The sequence below is a fragment of the Microcaecilia unicolor genome, chromosome 5 (genome assembly GCF_901765095.1).
Source record: "Microcaecilia unicolor chromosome 5, aMicUni1.1, whole genome shotgun sequence".
NCBI classification, from domain to species: domain Eukaryota; kingdom Metazoa; phylum Chordata; class Amphibia; order Gymnophiona; family Siphonopidae; genus Microcaecilia; species Microcaecilia unicolor.
Window position 1 is genome coordinate 327,455,871 of NC_044035.1, and position 22,096 is coordinate 327,477,966.

The 22,096-nt window shown below is 42.7% G+C and overlaps 1 protein-coding gene across 2 annotated transcripts in view; it reads right to left on the reverse strand.

Moving 5' to 3' along the window:
* The window catches only part of CDH5 (cadherin 5), an 84,035-nt gene that overhangs the window by 31,265 nt on the left and 30,674 nt on the right, over positions 1–22,096 (reverse strand). For both annotated transcript variants that reach the window (XM_030204491.1, XM_030204493.1), the window contains exons 2-5: positions 13,602–13,799; positions 9,909–10,197; positions 6,618–6,734; positions 3,740–3,907 (exon numbers count right to left, since the gene is read on the reverse strand). In XM_030204491.1, the coding sequence (XP_030060351.1) occupies positions 3,740–3,907; positions 6,618–6,734; positions 9,909–10,197; positions 13,602–13,778 (751 nt within the window). In that variant the 5' untranslated portion in view covers positions 13,779–13,799. The remainder of the gene's footprint in view (positions 1–3,739; positions 3,908–6,617; positions 6,735–9,908; positions 10,198–13,601; positions 13,800–22,096) is intronic.

Consider the following 22,096-nt stretch of genomic DNA (forward strand, 5'->3'; position numbering starts at 1 on the left):
TCGGAAAGAAAGGGGCAGATTTTACGGATGTTGTAAAAAGAAACGACAGGTCTTGGCGATCTGCTGGATATGAGCAGAGAAGGAGAGAGAAGAGTCAAAGATGACCCCAAGGGTTTGAGCTGAGGAGACAGGGAGAATGAGAGATCCATCAACAGACATAGAAAACGGGGGGAGTGGGGAGGTGGGTTTGGGGGGAAAAATGAGAAGCTCGGTTTTGGTCATGTTTAATTTCAGGCGGCGTTGAGACATCCAGACAGCAATGTCAGACAAGCATGCTGAAACTTTGGTTTGGATGCAAGGTGAGATATCAGGGTTAGAAAGGTAGTTTTGGGAGTCATCAGCATAGAGATGGTAGGAAAAACCATGGGATGAGATTAATGAACCAAGGGAAGAAGTGTAGATAGAAAAGAGGAGGGGACCAAGAACAGAATCCTGAGGTACGCCGACAGGCAGAGGGATAGAAGTAGAAGAGGATCCACCAGAGTGAACACTGAAGGTGCGGAGGGAGAGGTAGGAAGAGAACCAGGAAAGGACAGAGCCCTGGAATCCAAGTGAGGACAGGGTATCGAGGAGTATGCTGTGATTGACAGTGTCAAAAGCAGCGGAAAGATCAAGAAGAATGAGAATGGAATAGAGACCTCTGGATTTAGCCAGTAATAGGTCATTGGAGACTTTAGTAAGCGCAGTTTCAGTTGAGTGGAGAGGGCGAAAACCAGATTGTAGTGGGTCAAGAATAACATGTGAGGAGAGAAAATCAAGGCAGCGGCGGTGAACAGCACGCTCAAGTAATTTGGAGAGAAAAGGGAGGAGGGAGATGGGTCGGTAATTAGAGGGACAAGTAGGGTTGAGTGAAGGCTTCTTAAGGAGAAGTGTGACCACAGCATGTTTAAAGGCAGTAGGGACAGTTGCAGTGGAAAGTGAGAGGTTGAGAATTCAAACATGCGTGGGATAAGCATAAAGGAATCCTGTGCCGAAGGAATGGATCCTTAGGAGCTTAGTCAAGATCGGGAGGCGGGGCTGGTGGTTGGGAGGTGAGGATAGTGCTAGGCAGACTTATACGGTCTGTGCCAGAGCCGGTGGTGGGAAGCGGGACTGGTGGTTGGGAGGCAGGGATAGTGCTGGACAGACTTGTACGGTCTGTGCCGGAGCTGGTGGTTGGGAGGCAGGGCTGGTGGTTGGGAGGTGAGGTTAGTGCTGGGTAGACTTATATGGTCTGTGCCAGAGCTGGTGGTTGGGAGGAGGGGCTGGTGGTTGGGAGGCGGGGATAGTACTGGGCAGACTTATACGGTCTGTGCCCTGAAGAGCACAGGTACAAATCAAAGTAGAGTATACACAAAAAGCAGCAAATATAAGTTATCTTGTTGGGCAGACTGGATGGACCTTGCAGGTCTTTTTCTGCCGTCATCTACTATGTTACTATGTTATATACCTCTATCATGTCTCCCCTCAGCCGTCTCTTCTCCAAGCTGAAAAGCCCTAGCCTCCTTAGTCTTTCTTCATAGGGAAGTCATCCCATCCCCGCTATCATTTTAGTCGCCCTTCGCTGCACCTTTTCCAATTCTACTATATCTTTCTTGAGATGCGGCGACCAGAATTGAACACAATACTCAAGGTGCGGTCGCACCATGGAGCGATACAACGACATTATAACATCCTCACACCTGTTTTCCATACCTTTCCTAATAATACCCAACATTCTATTCGCTTTCCTAGCCGCAGCAGCACACTGAGCAGAAGGTTTCAGTGTATTATCGACGCCGACACCCAGATCCCTTTCTTGGTCCGTAACTCCTAACGTGGAACCTTGCATGACGTAGCTATAATTCGGGTTCTTTTTTCCCACATGCATCACCTTGCACTTGCTCACATTAAACATCATCTGCCATTTAGCCGCCCAGTCTCCCAGTCTCGTAAGGTCCTCTTGGAATTTTTCACAATCCCGTCGTGAGTTAACAACTTTGAATAACTTTGTGTCATCAGCAAATTTAATTACCTCGCTAGTTACTCCCATCTCTAAATCATTTATAAAATTCTCATGCATGCAGTTGAAAGGGGACGGAATGGGCGGGTTGTGAGTGTTTCAAAAAAACTATGTACACTATTATGGAATACAGCTGATTTGCACCTAACTTAGGCATAGGTATTTAGACCTAGTTTTAGGTAGCCTAAATGGGTGCCCCTAAGTTTTAGTTGTAAGAATGGCGCATGTGCATATTCTATAAACTACACTTAACTTTAGACGTAGTTTATAGAATCATGCCAACCGCGTGGTTTTTTGGCACGGATCTTTAAGATGCCATTTATAGAATTTGGCCCAATGTTTCCTCTATAATGGTACTACATTTCTCATCATCCAGCCCCTCCTTATAACACTGCATCTGTTGAACTAATTTCACCTTTTTCTTTATAGGCAGAAATTGCCATGTTGTGAAAAGAGTTAAACCTCTTCCTGGAACTTGTACACAGTATTGGGAAAAGAGTATGCACTCTTTCTGAAAGAGGGATCTTTACAATCACTTTGCTCCTGTGATGACAAAATGGGCAAACGAAAATAAATAAAACTAACATTCCCAGAAATGACATGGGAAACGATATGAAACGAAAATTTTCTGGCGGCCCTGTTACCAACTGTATCACTACTACGACCTTCAGCTCAAGGATCTTTCATGGAATCCATGGTCCCTACTGGTGAAGAAATATTTCTTTACTAAGATTCTCAGGAGCCAATATTAAGACTGCGGGAGGTGGCCGGACTGCCTCCCGCGATTGGCGGTGGGGGCGGTACGCCCCGGGTGCATGCCGCTGGAAGGGTGCATAAAGCAGCCGTGTGGCTGTCGGCTCCGCTGGTTCCCTGCTCCCTCTGCCCTGGAACAGGTTACTTCCTGTTCCGGGGCAGAGGGAGCATGGAACCAGCGGAACCGACAGCCGTGAGGCTGCTACCAGCAGGTAAGAATGCACCCGGGGGAGGGGTGTCGATGCGCTGGGGTGGGTGTCGTGCTGCACCTAGGGGGGAACACCGCTGCACCCGGTGGGGGAGGGGGGTGCGCAGCTGCGATCTGCCCCGGGTGGCAGCCGACCAAGGATCGCCACTGGCTAGGACATTCAATGCCGGGGGCAGTTTCCGGTGACCAGCATTGAATATCCGGTTTATTTTTGGGTGGTTTCAACTTAACCGGCCAAGTAAATATTCAGTGTTGGCTGGTTAAGTTGAAACTGGCCAAAGATAGGCCTGCTATTTTGGTGGCCCAATTTGGCTGTCAAATTTAGCCGGCGATGCACTGAATATTAGGAGATAGCCAGCTATATCACACGATATAACCAGTTATCCACTAAATGCTGACCACAAATATTCAGCAGGAGATAACCAGCTATCTACCACTGAATATCCGCGCATAGATAGTTGAGCGCTATTTAACTCGCCAGGACCCATTCCTGGTCAGTTAAATAGTGGTAAATATCATGCAGTCAGTCTTCTTTTTTTAGCCTAATACGTATCACGACTCAGTTGTTCTAGTTTGTGACAGAACATGTTGGAAATGTCTCACTCTAGTATGCTGGACAGAACAGTACCTAAGATTTAAAACTGAATTCAAACAGCTGCAGACATTTTGGGTCATTTTATTCAGATTGTGGTTTAGGTTTGAATGAAATGCATTAGATATCTTTTACTGAGTCCCTTTCTTTGTACTAGATTTCATCTGAAGAATCTTCACAGCGTAAAAACCGTAAACCAGCTTACTTTGGGTAAATGTTGGCAAGTTGTCATTAATATCTGTCACAGTGATGATAACGGTAGTTGTGCTGGTTAATCCTTCCTCATGCTTAGGGGAATCCTTTGCCATAACGATGAATTTATATTTTGATTGCTTTTCCCTGTCCAGATTGTTCACTGCTGTAGAAATGGTTCCTATAAAACAGAAACATCATGATATTAGTGGCATTGTGGAAAAGTATTTTCTTTATCTCTCTGTAGTAATTTAAATGGTCAAACTGCCCACAAAGTACAAAATGCTACATTAGTACAAGGATTTCTAGCCAGACCATTAGAAGATGTGAAATGTGGGGTCTTTTTACTCTTGGAATGCTCTCCCGCGGGAGGTGGTGGAAATGAAAACGGTAACGGAATTCAAACATGCGTGGAATAAGCATAAAGGAATCCTGTGCAGAAGGAATGGATCCTCAGGAGCTTAGTCAAGATTGGAGGCGGGGCTGGTGGTTGGGAGGCGGGGATAGTGCTGGGCAGACTTATATGGTCTGTGCCAGAGCCGGTGGTGGGAGGCAGGGATAGTGCTGGGCAGACTTATACGGTCTGTGCCAGAGCCGGTGGTGGGAAGCGGGACTGGTGGTTGGGAGGCAGGGATAGTGCTGGGCAGACTTATATGGTCTGTGCCAGAGCCGGTGGTGGGAGGCAGGGATAGTGCTGGGCAGACTTATACGGTCTGTGCCAGAGCCGGTGGTGGGAGGCGGGGCTGGTGGTTGGGAGGCGGGGATAGTGCTGGGCAGACTTATACGGTCTGTGCCAGAGCCGGTGGTTGGGAGGCGGGGCTGGTGGTTGGGAGGCAGGGATAGTGCTGGGCAGACTTATACGGTCTGTGCCCTGAAGAACACAGGTACAAATCAAAGTAGGGTATACACAAAAAGTAGCACATATGAGTTATCTTGTTGGGCAGACTGGATGGACCGTGCAGGTCTTTTTCTGCCGTCATCTACTATGTTACTATGTTACTATGTATTCTGCCCCCCAGGAGATGCATGATTCCACTTTCAAATAACGACCAGCAGTCTCAGTTATTGGTTTGATGTTTACTGGATCAATATCAAACCAATAAACAGTTCATAAAACAACCCTCATTTCTTCAATTCCAGTGCATAAGAGGCCAAAGTATCTTTCTCTCTCTCTTCCCTTTGTTTCCTCCTCCCCTCCACAGGTATGGCATCTCTTCATCACCCCTCCCTGCATGGGTCCGGTATTCCTCTAGCCCCCCTCCTCTCTGCAGTCCTCCAAATGCGCAACAGGTCACCAGCAGAGGCAGCAATGAAAACAGACTACATCTGGCCAGCCCTGTCAGGGCCTTTTCTCTGACAAGTCCCACCCACAGGAAGTTGATGTTGAGTTTTCAGAGTGGGTTTACAAAATTAAGAATCGGATCACATATACCAAATTGGGAAATTAACATCAAAACAGCACAATAACCTTACTACAAAAGATATTTATAGAAAAAATACATTTTCAATCTTTTGTGAAATTCCTCAAATTAGGTAAGGAATTCTATATCTTTCTGATTGATAAAAAAGAATTCTCGTGAAAACTTATAGATCTGAGACCTTTCATAGAAGGAAAACCCATAAGCAAATGATAAGAAGAGCCAAAGCTTAACAAGCATGCGGAAACTTTAAAGCTTTAAAAATCAAACAACAGATTTTAAACGAGTGAGCTTGGACAGGTAATCAGTAAAGTTTATTTATTTATTACACTTGTATCCCACATTTTCCCACCTATTTGCAGGCTCAATGTGGCTTACAGAGATCTGTTATGGCGTCTCCGTAACAGAAAAGAAATACAATTGGTGTTTTCAAGGAATAAAGAAGACAAGAGGATCCGGTTCTGGAGTTATAAAGAGAGAAAGTTGCATGAGTAAAGGAGACACATGATCATACTTCATTTTTCTGAATATCAGGCGTTCAGCCGTATAATGAATTAGTTGAATCCTATTTATTATTTAAAAAAAAAACAGAAGAAAGGGAACTGCAATAGTCCAATTGCAAAAGAATCATCAACTGGACAACCATAATAAAATGGTCACTTGGAAAGTAGGAATGGATTAAACAAAGCTGTTTCATTAAAAAAAAAAAGCTTTTCTTAATCGGAACATTAATCTGGGGTTCCATGCTTAGAGAAGAATCAAGTATAACCCCCAGAACTCATGAAAACTTATTTACACTTAAGGATGCTCCTCCGTTATTTGGAATACAGAAAGGCAGGACAGCTGGAGGCAGCCAATTTTCATTGCTGCCTCTGCCAGCGACCATGGGGAGGACCATGGGGGGGAGAGGAAGGGGAGCTAGATGGATACCAGACTTGCGCAAATGGAAGGAGGGAAAGGAAAGGACGTATGGATTTATGGGTGGGGGAGGGGGGAAGGGTTCAACAGCAGTGGTTCCCTACCACTAGACAGCCCTTGGCTTTTGCTGGGTTCACTCAATCCCTCATTCTACATGGTGACAGCCAGTCAAAGCTTTTTATCATCTGCATGAGACTCATTTCTGTAAGATAACCTTCATGTGCAACCTCGTGAGGCTGCAATGGGAAATCATGGCTAACTTGCCGTTCTGCTATTTCTATATTTCTATATTTTTTTGAATATTTTGCTATGTTTGACCCCAATAATCAACATGATATTAATGCAAGCAAGTTAGAGCCCCTAATATTTTTGGGTGATCACAGGTGGGTTCTTTCACTCTGAATCCAGGACACTTCACTGTACTTCTTCCACATTAAAAGAATGCATATACGAGTCCTCAGTGTAGGGAAATCTCAATGTCGGTAACACCGAACTCCTTTTTTATTTTTTCCTGAAGGGGCTCAATTAAAATGAAAGCCATTACTCCTTACTTACCATCATCACTAATTTTGAAGTGTGATCCTCCACCAAGAATTTGATAGGTTACCAGACCAAAGCCAGCTACAGTTGGGTCATCGGCATCCGTTGCGAGCACTTTGAGAGCTAGTGTGCCTAGAAAGAAAGAAAACCAATATGTTAATTTTGAAGAGACAGAATTGCTTTATTGGTCCAGTAGAAAACTAAGGGGTCCTTTTACTAAGCTGTGGTAAAAGGGGGCTTGCGCTGGCATCAGTGCGTGTTTTTGACGCATGCTGAGGCCCCCTTTTACCACAGCGGGTAAAAAGCTGTCTTTTTTGGTCAAAACGAAATGGCCGTGTGGTAAGTGAACCACTTGCTGCATGGTCATTTTGGGGGGGAGAGCTTATTGCCACCCATTGAGGTGGCGATAAGAGCTACCGCACTAACCTGGCGGTAACCAGGTAAGCACCGGCGCTACAAAATTAGAACATATTTTTGTAGCACTGGAAATGGCACATGCAAGGGGGGGAGACCTACCACTGGGTTCCTGCAGAAGCCCAGTGGTAGTTCCAGAATAGCAAGTGTTAAGCCCATGTTGGGCTTACCGACACTTAGTAAAAGGGCCCTTGAATTCTTTGTAGGTTGTGTATGTTTTATATGCAAAGAATATGAACATGAGCTGGACAGGCTACATGAAAAGGGACCTATTTGATCTTGAAAGCACATGCAACACCAGCTTTGGATAATATTTCAGTTTGTCCAATAAAAACTGGAAAATTAAGACATGGACCCATTTATACATGTGTATGTGCACATTTGCCCGTACATACTAGCATTTTAAACATTTATGTGCATAACACACACATATAGGGATAAGATGTTTTTCAGATGTGTAAGTGACAGGAGGAAGTGCCATAATAGCATTGTGAGGCTCAAAGCCGAGGGGGAGGAATATGTGGAAGCTGATAAGGATAAAGCTGAATTGCTTAACAACAATTTCTGTTCTGTGTTCACGGATGAAAGGCTGGGGGTATGACTGCAGAAAACAAATGCAAATGGGTATGGATGTATGGTAGACCAAGACCCCTTCTCAGAGGACTGTGTTTGTGAGGAGCTAGCTAAACTAAAAGGTAGACAAAGTGATTGGGCCTGATGGGATACATCTGAGGGTGCTCAAGGAACTCGGAGAAGTTCTGGCAACTCCGCTGACTGACCTCTTCAGTCCGGGAGGACTGGAGAAGGACGGATATAGAGTGGAAGTAAGAAGGAGGTTGGGAATTACAGACCTGTCAGTCTGACCTCGTGGTGAGTAAACTAATGGAAACGCTTCTAAAGTGGAGGATTGTGAGGTTTCTCAAACTGAATGGAATGCAGGACCCGAGGCAGCATGGCTTCACTAGAAGCAGGCCGTGCTAGACAAATCTGATTGATTTCTTCAACTGGGTGACCAAACAGTTGGACGTGGGAAGGGCACTAGATGTGGCGTACTTAGATTTCAGCAAAGCCTTTGACACGGTTCTGCACAGGCGACTCATAAATAAACTGAGCATTTTCGGTATAGGACCTAGAGTAACTGACTGGGTTAAAAATTGGTTGAACAGAAGGCGACAGAGGGTGGTGATAAATGGAGCTTGCTCTGAAGATAGGGATGTTATCAATTGAGTACCACAGTGATCAGTCCTAGGGCCGGCTCTTTTTAACATCTTTGTGAGTGATATTGCAGAAGGGCTGTCTGGTAAGGTTTGTCTTTTTGCGGATGATACCAAACTCTGCAACAGGGTGGACATCATGGAGGGTGTGGATGACATGAGGAAAGACCTAGTGAAGTTTGAGGAATGGTCCAATATTTGGCAACTAAGATTTAATGTAGGGTCATGCACTTGAGACACAAGAATCCGAGGGAACAGTACAATATAGGGGGTGAAGTGCTTCTGTGTACAAAGGAAGAGCGGGATTTGGGGGTGATTGTGTCTGATGACCTTAATGTTTCCAAACAGGTAGAAAAAGTGACAGTCATAGCCATAAGGATGCTTGGGTGCATAAGGAGAGGGATGACCAGCAGGAACAAAGATGTGCCTTTGTGTAAGTCTCTGGTGAGGCCCCATTTAGAGTACTGTTTACAATTCTGGAGACCGCACCTACGGAAAGATATAAACAGGATGGAGTTGGTCCAAAGGGTGGCTACAAAATTGGTAAGTGGTCTTGAATATAAAACATATAGGGACAGGCTTATGAACCTCAACATGTATATGCTGGGAGAGAGGAGATATGATAGAGACGTTTAAGTATCTCAGGGGCATTAATGTACAGGAAGTGAGCCTTTTTCAAATGAAGGAAACCTCTGGAATGTGGGGGCCTAGAATGAAGTTAAGAGGAAATAAATAGGCTAAGGAGGAATCTAAGAAAGTATTCGTCCACAGAAAGGGTGGTGGAAGTGTGGAATGGTCTCCCGGTGGAGGTCGTGGAGACGAGGACTGTGTTAGAATTTAAGAAAGTGTGGGACAAGCACATGGGATCCCATAGGAAAAGGAAGAGTTACAGAGGATGGGTAGACTGGATAGGCCATTTGACCTTTATCTGCTGTCACGTTTCTATAAATGTGAGCACCTAGGCTCTAGATTGCCCTTATAGGAGGGAATTCAATAAACAGTGCTGAAACTTAGGTGATGAAAAATTTCAGCACTAAGCACTATTCTATAAAGGGTGTATGAGCCTTATATAGGATAATATTTCGTGTGGATCCCACACCTAGCTTTTGGGTGCTGGACTTATGCCTTCTGAAACCTGGTGTAAATGCTAGCGCCCAAGTGTTCTGACACACTCATGGCCATGGCCCTTTTTGAGATACATGCCATGGGAGTTGGGCACCATGCCTTACAGAATAGTGTGCATGCATATGCATGTGAAAATTTTAATGAGTGCCAATTAATATCAATAATTGGTTCTTAGTACCCAATTATTGTTGGTTCAGAGCTCAGTATCCAATTTATTTGTGCATACATCTCAGAAGCGTGCTCAAAGTTGGGAGCGCAACTTTGGGTGCCATATATAGAATACAGGAATAGTGACTGAATCATGACACATATACCCGAGGTTCTGGACGGAATCGTGGTCTGTGGTTCTTGGCCAAGAAATGCTGATGAAATGTTTGGACTAGCTGGGAGGATAGACAGGGCTAAACATGGAAAGATCCCCCCTCCTCTCACAGATTAGTGAAGAATAAGGGTTCAGCATTCCATAACCCAGTAGGGACTGGCTCTGAAAGGAACGGAAGTTCAAAGGAGCAGGGAGATACTGCCTGGTAACAAAAAGCTATAAAGAACTTACCTACAGGTGACATTTCTTGCACAGATCCTTCAAACACTTTTTGTTCAAACACCGGGCTATTGTCATTGATATCGTAGACTTTGATAACAAATTTGGATGGTGGCTCCAATGTCCTGCTGGTGTTTCTGTCAAGTAATAGAGCTGTCAGCTCATAGTCTGCTTTCTTTTCACGGTCCAGTCGTTCAAAAGCATATACATCACCGGAGTGTTCATCAACTCTAAAAATAGTATTTGCATATTCTCCCTGGAGAACATACTTAGCATTTGAATTAATAGAATTTGACGTGATCTGGAAAAAACAATACAAAAATGTGACAGTGAATATTACAAACCAGGAAGACTACAGAATTGAATAAATGCCATAGAAATACATAAATTCATAAACATGAATCTTTGGAAAAATTTGTGTTGTGTGTTCACATGTACAGAAGGAAGTAAATTTATAAGAGGGTCATCTATGTGGAATGACAAAAGATGACACCTATTCTATGCCTATTTTATAGAGGCAAAACCATCCACAAAGCACACAAATTTACACTTGCTTCAAACAAGGTATAAATGTGTGTATATATTTTATGCATGGGTGCATGTGTTTTATAAAATGTGTGTACATTGGGAGACCACATGATGCTTTGAGCAGGGCAACTGTGTTCCTGTTTCGCTCCTGAGGTCCCCCTCTGCTCTTTATTATTTTAACGGTGATTTGTGCCTGTAGTAAGCTGCTACAGTGGTGGGACTGGTGGATGGACAGATATATCACCAAAGCTGGATCCTCTATGGCCATGAAACCCAATAAAAAGGATAAAGAGAAGAGCTGCAGCGGCAAAAGCAAAATGGTGGAGAGCCCAAGGCCCTCGGGCAGACCATTTTCGGGGGCACAACTAGAACAACTTACAGCGACTGTTTCTCTGTGCCCTTTAGTGATCTTGCCATCTATCAGTTTTGTTTTCCTTTCTTAAAAATGTCCACGTTCAAACTAATAAGGAACTAATTCACATGTCCTGCTCAGTTTTTAACATTAACACATCCACACTCATCGCTCAACTTCCCCTTTAAAGCCTTTTTCACTGAGGTTAAACTTATTATTGGGAAGTATTTGAAGAGTGATTCTCAGCTAAGTAGGACACATTCTGTACTTCTGCACCGTTAAACTGAACAAATGGCAAAAGCATACAGAGCATGTCTCACAGAAGTCTTTCTGACCGCTCTGTCTATGAATGTGTAACTATGCTGTCTCTGTGTCTTTGACTAGGAGAGGAGTGGCTTGAATGATATGGTACCCCAGAAGCAGACAGACAGACATACACATATGAGTGAGATTAAAGACTAAGAAAGTGAGATTTATAAGCAATGTACCCGAGGTATAAATCTAGAAAGATTTGTGTCAAAAAGCCTGCATTAACAGAAGATTCAATAGAAAATGATATTTATTTAATTAATAGAGTTTAATATTTATAACCCGACTATTAACTAGGCGGGTAATAAACAAATAAAGCATAAAACATTTAGCTTTCTTTGGTGTCTCTGGCTAGAGGACATGAAATGAGATTGAAGGGGGGCAGACTCAAGAAAAATGTCAGGAAGTATTTTTTTCACGGAGAGAGTGGTGGATACTTGGAAGGCCCTCCCGTGGAAAGTGGTGGAGATGAAAATGGTAACGGAATTCAAAAATTGTTACACTTGTGGTGGTAAATGTGAGCCCTTCAAAACCCCTCCAGAAACCCACTATACCCACATAAAGATGCCCCCCTTCACCCCTTAGGGCTATGGTAGTGGTTACAGTTGTGGGGAGTGGGTTTCGGGGGGGGGGCTTTGGGGGGCTCAGCACACAAGGTAAGGGAGCTATGCACCTGGGAGCAATTTGTGAAGTCCACTGCAGTGCCCCCTAGGGTGTCCGGTTGGTATCTTGGCATGTCAGGGGGACCAGTGTACTATGAATGCTGGCTCTTCCCATGACCAAATGGCTTGGATTTGGTCGTTTCTGAGATGGACGTCCTCGGTTTCAATTATCGGCGAACATCGGGGACAACCATCTCTAAGGGTGACCATCTCTAAGGTCGACCTACATTTCGCGTTTTGGGCAACCCCGACTGTATTATCGAAATGAAAGATGGACGCCCATCTTGTTTCGATAATACGGGGTTTCCTGCCCCTTCGCCAGGACGTCCTGCGAGGACGTCCTCAGGAAAACTTGGGCGCCCCTTTCGATTATGCCCCTCCAAGTTACTATGTTACTATATAGACAGAGTGGAGGCAGTTTAAGGGCAGTTTTCAAGGGAATAATTACCTGGGTAAATTCCCGGTGTCTCTGGCTGTGTAGGGCAGGTGAATTCTATTTGTGGGCATATGCCTGCCTTCAGCATCAATTTTTCGTCTGCTTCTCTAGTGTCAATTTATCTGAAGTGCAACAGGGTTCTGCTGGGGCAGCCTCTCTCCCTCCCTCCCCTCTGTCACACCAGCCAAAGGACCCCCAGACTTTCAGGGGGGCAACAACCCCAATAAAAGTTAAAAAAAAAAGAATAAGTTCATTTCTATCCCTTTACATTAAGGTGTGAATTTATTTTTGAAGCAGGGACACTGTACACAAAATAATTCATAAACAGTTTGAAATGCTCAAAAGGTGTTTTGGTCTTGTTCATGTTTTTTTCATTCATTGTGGCAAGGTGTGAAAAATTAAAAAAACACCTTTGTGGTATATGCAGTGCATTTTCTCTAGCGAAAAAGGTGCGAGGCCACCTTTCGGGGTGGGGTGATCAATGAGGGACCTACCCCATAATAGTCAGGCCCCCTGCAATCGTTCACTGAATCTATGACAAGGCAGAATTGATGTGTAGAGCCTGAGCTCTTTCATTTAAACTTGGGGTCCATGGGTCAATTTTAGCAGACAATGGAAAATGTGCCGGTACTCAGTACCCCCAAGTACCCCCTCAAAAAAAGCCCTGGGTATATGCAAAGCAGCTTATTCCTTTATTATAAAATTTTACGTCCTGCCTTACTTCATGGACTGGCTTTTGGTCGGACTTGATTGGATTAAACTCTTACTAGTAACGTGGTGACTGTCTAGAATGGTGAATTTCTTTGGCAAGAGTTGTAGAATTATTTGACTCACTGGATTCTCCTTTCAGTAAGAATCACTGCATAAGTTAATTCCTGATTTTAGGAATTACTGTCTTACAGGCCAGTTCAACAAGATTGTGGTAAAATTCTGCATTAGAATATTAAGGACTTCCTTTCTTGAAAACAAATGATAGAATTTGTAAGCTTCCTGATATTCCTGGAAGTAGAATTGTTAATAACCTTTTGCTATGTAGATGTAAGGAATTGCATGGTTTTCCCTCTAACAATGTCTGATGCTTCCTTTACAATGTACTGGAGTGTACCCTACCCTCTGGGTCATTTTCTGGTAGCATGATATAAACCTGCAAATAGGTGGGAAAATGTGGGATACAAATGCTACAAATAATAATAATAATAATAATAATAATAATAATAAACAGATACTGCCCTATGCTGTAGATTTTTATCAGCACAAAAAACCCAGATGCTTTAAATTCTTTGTTTCAAGACAGAGCCATGCTCTTGTCACCAATCCCGAATTACTTAGCTGTGTCTCTGTGAGCAGTTTCATCAGGATACCTACACGCGATAAGAAATCATACTGCCTGAATGGTGTCCGTTCTGATCTGGATTTACCTTTCCGACATAATGTGGCAAACTCGCAGTCTGCTCTTCTGTAATGTGCATTTGATTCCATATCCAATCTCGTTTTGCTCGTTTGTGAATGTTATCACTTTCTGAAATGGTTTTTAGCTCTTCTGCTAAACTCTGATATGCCACAATGAAGACAAGAACGACAGGCCACTTTTGCATCTTCTTAAATGAGCTCCAATCCTAAAAAAAATAGGGAAAATATACAGTTGATAGACATTCAATAATATATTTTCAGAAAGATAATGCTTTTGTATGTTGATAATGCACGTAGGTTTAGCATTAGGATATGTTAAAACAATTCAGTGTTAATTTTTACAAAACATAGATGCGCAATGACGGAGAGATGGTTGATGAATAACTGAACTTGTGTGAACTTTGAAAAGTGATGATTGAAATCAAATCTTCATCTACTATAATAAAACTCACCCTCAACGTTCTGAGGACACTGACGTCAGTGAAGCCAAGCCCTGACTTCCTTCAAAAAGGTTCGAAGGTTCGTGGTGGTGAAGCCACCAAAATCGCTCCGGGCCACGCCCTTGAGGGCGGAGCAATGGCAGAACAACGAAGGGGTTGGCAGGCAGGCAGGCAGGGAGGGAGGCGGGGAGGGGGGTGGGAAATCGCTCCGTGCCCCGCCCTCGCGTCAAACGTCATGACGTTGGGGGCGCAGCAATGGCAGAACAACGAAGGGGTTGGCCAGGGAGGGGGGGGTGTTGCCGACGAAAACCTTGCTAGCGCCCGTTTCATTTCCTCTGAAACGGGTCTTTTTTACTAGTTGATTCATAAAATTGAAATCATTGAACAAATGATCCACAGATATATAATGTTGCTGTTTTCATCCTTATGAGAATTGTCAACATTCCCTGCTTAATGCACATTTGCCGAGTAACTTGGATTTCTATAGATTTCAGAAAGGCCCAGCTTGAAAAGTCCAGCCGTGATACATTCTAGGCCACTGGTATTCAGTTCTGGTCTTTAAGGGCTAGAGATGGTTCAGGATATCCCTAAAGAACAAGCCAAATATAGAGTTTCCACTACCTAGATACAAATAAAAAATCTTATAAAATTTTTGTGAAGATACACTGAAACCCTTGTGACTTTAAGTGAAAAACACTCAAACAGTCACCGTTATCTATCATCGCACTTCCTCATGAATTTAAGGCAAGATTTCCAAAATCAAAATTGTACATTTCCCAGTACCAATAGAGATTATTATTCTCAAATGCAGTCACTATGTAACACAAAACACTTATCTTAGCAATCCAACTGGAAAAATCTGCATGGAAGACAGTATGAAGAAATAATTAATGTTGATAGATCCGGTGCATCCAAATATAGCATTCACCCCAACTTGGATCTAGGTTTCGCTTAAATTAAGCTTCTTCAGGGGGTTATGTCAAAAACAAAAATACCATAATCATGAATTATATAATAACAAAGGCAAAAACAAAAAAAAAATGGTGTGGTAGTCTCTTCAGGCACCACTCTGGGGCAGACTTTTTTCTTTCCTTGAAGCCTGATTTTCTATGAGCTTGTGAGTTATTTGTTTTTTTTTTTTTACTATTATATAATTAATGATGATTATGGTATTTTTGTTTTTGAGGTAACCCCCTGAAGAAACTTATTTTAATCGAAACCTAGATCCAAGTTGGGGTGAATGTTATATTTGCATGCATTGGATCTATCAACATTAATTATTTCTTCATGCTGTCTTCTATGCAGATTTTTCCAGTTGGATTGCTAAGATACGACTGCATTTGAGAATAATGATCTCTATTGGTACTGGGAAACGTATGATTTTCATTTTGGAAGACTGTTGCCTTAAATTCACGAGGAAGTGCGATGATAGATAATGGTGACTGTTTGTGTGTTTTTCACTTAAAGTCACAAGGTTTTTCTGAGCAACTTCACAAACATTTTATAAGATTTTTTTTATTTGTACCTAGGTAGTAGAAACTCTATATTATACTCTTTGACCTAGGATGTACTTTATTATTTTATTTCAAAATTTGTTTATTGGAAGTTATCATTCCCTTACATATATTCACAGGTGATTTACATGTTACTTATGCATTATTACTTTGTACCAACATATACACTCACATATTGCTTATTCTACTACTGATCTCCTCTACTTGTGCGAAACAGCAAACTTTTAGGAAAACTGCCAACTTGTCTAACCTTATCATCACCTACTAAGTTAACTGAATAACTTTTAATCAAATCAAACTCTTTCTATTTCCTCCCCTATTTCTAATCCCTTCCCTCCCCCCCAAAAGCCAACCCTCTATCTACCCCACCCCGGGAGAATGCTTAGATTAACTTTTGTCATAGTCTCTTGTCATCAGTCATTAGAGGTTGAGAATTCGAGTCCTGCCCCCCTTAGGTATTGTCTGCCAGAATGGATGCCAAATTCTGAAGAAATCTTTCTCTGTAAAATTGGAGTCGTAATGAAGTTCTGCCATTCGTCGTTCAAATTTCATAAAGTCCATCATGCAGCCTCGCCACTGTTGTAAGGTTGGTGCTTTGTTTGTAATCCATTCTCGGAGGATAATTTCTTCGCCACTACTGTGGCTCTGTGTGTAAAACTCCTAAATTCTGCTGGGTAGGGTCTAATCGCTGTAACTTGTCCAAACAACATTCTAGCTTCCCTCCGCCATGTCGCCCCCCACATTGCTGTTATGGCTTGCTGTGGATGTACTTTATTAAAAAAATGTTTTTTGATTTATCCCTGCATTGAAGACTTTGAACAACATGCATGAGATATATTTGCATATGTTAGAATTAATATGCATGCAAACTTATCCCATCTATGTTAATTAGAGCAGAGTTCTGAACCTAGTCCATGGGACACACCTTTAAAATAATGTGCAGGTGTGTATTTATTTCATTTACAAAACTTATATTCCACCCAGACCTAGGCGAATTACAAAAAAAGAAAAACATATCTGTTTTGCAAGGCCTATCCTACTGGCCCTACTTAGATGCCTCAACTCTGCAATGCATCAATACCTTGCATCGCATTGGACATTATATATTCCTTTATTTCCTTGTCCCTTTTTGTACCTGTTTACTCTAACCTTACCTGACCCTTATTTTAAACTGTATTTGTTTAACATCTACCGGACTTGGCAATCGCCTTTACGGTATAATGTATGCCACATTGAGCCTGCTAATGATTGGGAAATGTGGGATACAAATAAATAAATAAATAAATAAATAAATAAATATAATTCTAAATTAACAATACAACATAAAACCAACACATAAAAAATAATCCATCAGCTATCCAACATTACCTATGCTCAATAACTCACAGGTGAATATAGTTAAAATATGCACCCCAGGCAGCGCAATCTACATCTGTGGATCAATCACAGAAAATGCAGCATCCCAAGTCTCAGCATAATGCACATCTTGTAAGCCTTGAGTCAAGAAACGCATAGCTGTCTTAGATCATAACTGCCCACATAGGCAGTAATGTACCAGAACCTGAACCATATACCAAGGAGCCACTGCATACAAACTTGATGAATCAACAATAATACCTTTTTGGCATTTACACGCATATCTTTGATACTGCGTCGTTTGAGGGTAGATGTACATGGGCGAAGTCTGCAGTGTGGACAGGGTGCACATTTTATGCACAGAACATATGGAATATATTAAGTTGCATGTGCATTTCTGGCACCTAGGTATAAGCAATTCTATGGCTGGTGTAAAAACTCGTGCTGAACACACAGATGTATATTCTTGGTTACGCTAGTATTCTATAAAGGAAAGTAGGGGGGCCCTTTTACGAAGCAGTGGCAAGCCCAATGCGGGCTTTCTGCTCGCTAAAAGGGAAGTATGCCGGGCTACCTCAGCGGCCCAGCAGTAGTTCCCTCCCCTAGCGTTCGCCATTTCCAGCGCTGCAAAAAATATTTCAATTTTTGTAGCGCTGTTGTGTACTTGATGGTAATCGGGCAGTGCCATGCACTGTCTGGTTACCACCGGGTTAGTGCGGTAGCCCTTATTGCCACCCCAATGGGTAGTGGTAAGTGCTTCCCTCCTGAAATGGCCGCACGGCAAGTGGTTCACTTGCCGCATGGCCATTTCTTTAAGAATAGGGAAACCTGTCTTTTACCCACTGTGGTAAAAGGGGGCCCCGGTGTACGTCAAAGACATGCGTCGATGCCAGCACAGGCCCCCTTTTGCCGCAGTTTTGCAAAAGGATCCCTAGGTGCCTAATTTTAGGCATGATTTTATAGAATTACCCCCCCCCCCCCTCACTCAAATGGCTAATGATTTGTACAGGTTTTTAAATACAACAGCCACAAAGAAAATTGTGTTGCTCTTGCTGAGACCATACCCGTTGTCCTGCAAATGACGTCAGGAAAATAACAGATATAAAAAAACAATAACACTAAAGAACTTAAGGTTTTTTTTTTTTTTTTTTTACTAATGATTAGAGCATATTGGGGGAAATTTTCTATATGGTACTGAACGTTAGGTGTTACTTCCACACCGAATGTTTGACATACAAAAAGCATTCTAATGGACGCAAGGCACCAATGTGGGGGAAAAAAATAGCAGATCTGCACCAAAACACATGAGCTCAACATCAGAATTGTGAAATGTATTAGCGGCTTCACTATAATAATCCTTGACCCTCTTTATTCTTTTCCCAGTATGCAATCACTCTGATGATGCCACCAGAGTCTGGAATTGGAAGTCCAGTCAGCGCATGTCCGCCGTGACTCCATTTCAAATGAACAGCAATAAGTTCAAATGCCTTGCCTGCATATCATTTACCACACTGCCTCATTTAAATATGTGACTAAACTTGATATAAATCAGTGGGCAAAGGAATCATTTCCCCCCTGTTTACTATGCTGCACTAGCGTCTGCCGTGTGGCAATGTCGACACAGCCCATTCAAAATGAATGGGCTGTGTCAGCATTAGCGTATGGCAGCCGATAGCGTGGCTTAGTAAACGGGGAGGGGGGGAATTAATAATCTTTTATGTTTTGTAGAAAAACAGTTATAGTTTAGTGTCGCATATAGGTAAAATTCTCATATCTTTGTTATTTTTTGTCACATTTGTACCCTGTGCTTTCCCACTCATGGCAGGCTCAATGCGGCTTACATATTGTATACAGGTACTTATTTGTACCTGGGGCAATGGAGGGTTAAGTGTCTTGCCCAGAGTCACAAGGAGCTGCCTGTGCCTGAAGTGGGAATTGAACTCAGTTTCTCAGGACCAGAGTCCACCACCCTAACCACTAGGCCACTCCTCCACTGTTGCTACTATTTGAGATTCTACATGGAATGTTGCTATTCCACTAGCAACATTCCATGTAGAAGTCGGCCCTTGCAGATCACCAATGTGGCCGCGCAGGCTTCTGCTTCTGTGAGTCTGACGTCCTGCACGTACGTGCAGGACGTCAGACTCACAGAAACAGAAGCCTGCGCAGCCTTCTACATGGAATGTTGCTAGTGGAATAGCAACATTCCATGTAGAATCTCCAATAGTAGCAACATTCCATGTAGAATCTCCAATAGTATCTATTTTATTTTGGTTACATTTGTACCCCGTGCTTTCCCACTCATGACAGGCTCAATGCGGCTTACATGGGGCAATGGAGGGTTTAAGTGACTTGCCCAGAGTCACAAGGAGCTGCCTGTGCCTGAAGTGGGAATCGAACTCGGTTCCTCAGTTCCCCAGGACCAAAGTCCACCACCCTAACCACTAGGCCACTCCTCTACTCTCTTGTTTTGTTTCTGCATTTTAGCATATAATAAAACCAATTATTAGGTGCTCAATGGAGAAATGAAAAAAAATATTTTTTGTTTTCTTTTGGGCTGTAAATACTTAAAACAATATTGGTGTGTTTTAAACAACTGCACATTACAACTAGAAGCATGCCGACAGGAGTTCAATAAGGATCAAACATGCGTGTTCTCCAACCGCCCCCCAAAAGGAAAGTATCACCCAGTTTGAACACAGCGCCTTGCAAGTTTCATTGTACATCTAAACAAAAGCAAATCCTTTACTAACTGCGCATGCCGGATTTTCTTTTACTAATCTGAAGCTTGGCTTCATCCAGCCCCTCCTAGCACAGGATATCCTGACAGTTCAGAATTGTCTATAAAGAACAGCCTAGGAAGATGAAGATGAGGAAAGGGATGAGTTCTGCCTCACAAAAATAGATATCCTGAAACAATTTGGGGCTCTTTTTCTAAAAAGCATTAAGGAATGGGCTTGGGGGGGGGGGTGGGGAATTCTATATATGCTGCCAAAAAACTCGGCTTAGCACTATTCTATAAACCTCTCCTAAAGTTAGGCGTGGTTTATAGAACACACGTAGCGCCGTCCCTGTGACTAAAATTTAGGTGCAATCATTTACATCAGCGAAAACCTGGTATATTATTTGTTACATTTGTATCCCACATTTTCCCACCTTTTTGCAGGCTCAATGTGGCTTACATATATAACCGTTAGCGGTGTTAGCCGATTCCGGTCTAAACAAATACATAGCATGAATGAATACAAAGTGATATTATGGTAGAATGAGGTACAGGTACATGATAAAGGGGATGGGACAACTTCCCTATGAGGAAAGGCCAAAGCGGCTAGGGCTCTTCGGCTTGGAGAAAAGGCGGCCGAGGGGAGATATGATAGAGGTCTACAAAACAATGAGTGCCCACATTTAACTTATAAATGCCCGCACTTAGATATGGATCGGGCATAGCAAATTGCAGTGCGTGAAATTTTTAGGAATGCCCATAACCCGCCCATGACCCTCCCATGGCCACACCCCCTTTTGAGATCCACATGTTAGAATTTATGCACACTGCTTTACAGAATATGCTTAGAAAGTTGTGCAAGTAAATTCTAATTAGTGCCAATTAGTGCTGATAATTGCTTACTATTGGGCAATTATTGGTGCTGATGGGCTTGTTAATTAAGTTGCATGCGCAATTTGGCTGCACTGCCAAGTTTGCACACACAACTTTAGTTGCAGTATATAGAATTCCCCCTCATTCCCCTGCATTCTATATAGTGCGCCTAGTTACGCGCAATTCCGCATATAAATCTAGGCATATTTTATAACTATGCATGTAGATTAATTGTTTTAACAAGCTATTAAGCATTGTTAGCAGCACTTAACAAGCAACAATGAGCACTAATTGGCAAAAATTTGAATTTACACGTGTACATTGCTAAGTGTATTCTGTAATCTACTGCGCCTAAACTATAACGCGCACAGGCAAAAAGGGGCATGCTTAGGTACATGGAAATGGGCATGTTGTGGGCATTCCAAAATCTACACAAGTTGTTGTAAAATATGGGCTAGTGCGGGTAAATCTACATGCAGGGATTCACACCAGCATTTTGTTGGCGTAAATGGACGCACGTAGATTCAGTTGCATTAGCTACGCCTATAAGTATTCTAAATACGCGTAGATTTATGCACAGTATTTAGAATACACTTAGGCATAATTGCTTAGTGTGCATTAATTATAGGCACCATATATAGAATCGGGCTCCTAGTGTGTTTTAACATAAGACTTTCCTGTGTGCTGAATCCATTTTTAATGAGGCCCCCAAAATAGGGATTTTTCTTTTTTTTTCTTTTTGCAGGTCCTGTGCTAATTTTTCCATTAGTTTGCAAGATCTGCAAAAATATTAATGTGGGAGCATTTACTACTTCCTAATTAGGAGGCGCTAATTGCTCCTGCGTTAAATCTGCATATCTAGTAAGCATGTGCTAATGTGAATGCAATAGCTGGATAAGATTTCCATGCCATGACGCGCTCCCTCCTGACCAAATACCAAAAAAATAAATAGTGTGCAATTAGTGCATGCTGACAGGAAAATTACCCCCCCACACACACAAAAAAAAGCTTTAATGTGTTTTGCAGTAAGCCTTTTTCCCATGTTAAACATGAGTTATTTATTTATATTTTGCTTTTTTTAATGGGCCGGGAAATAGGTGTGTGCTGAAATTAAAACTAGCTTGCAGCCTGAGCCCTTACTGCTACCCATTGACTTAGCGGTAAGGGCTCATGCACTACTCATGCGGTAACCACGCAGCGCATGCCAACTGCTGGTTACCGCCCCGCAGTAGAATATAGAAGATTATTTTCTACCATGGGACTTGGCATGCCAAACTCAGAATTACCACCTAGCGCACACGCTAGCCTGGCAGTAGTGCCGATTTGGCGCATGCTACTCACTTGTTAGCCCTCCTGCGCCGTAGTAAAAGGGTCCCAAAGAATTTACATCACTGTCTGCATTTATACCACCTCCAGAGCATGCAGAAAGTGTGAGCTAATTGCTCATTTAGGGTTTTGAGGCGGGGGGGGGGGGGGGGAGAGAACAATTATGCTTATCTCTCTGGCCTTAAAAACACCTAAAAAAACAAAATTCTGAAGTGCGGAACTTGGCTGTTCAGCTGGTTGCTCCTGATCTGGCCTTACATGCTTGTTTATAA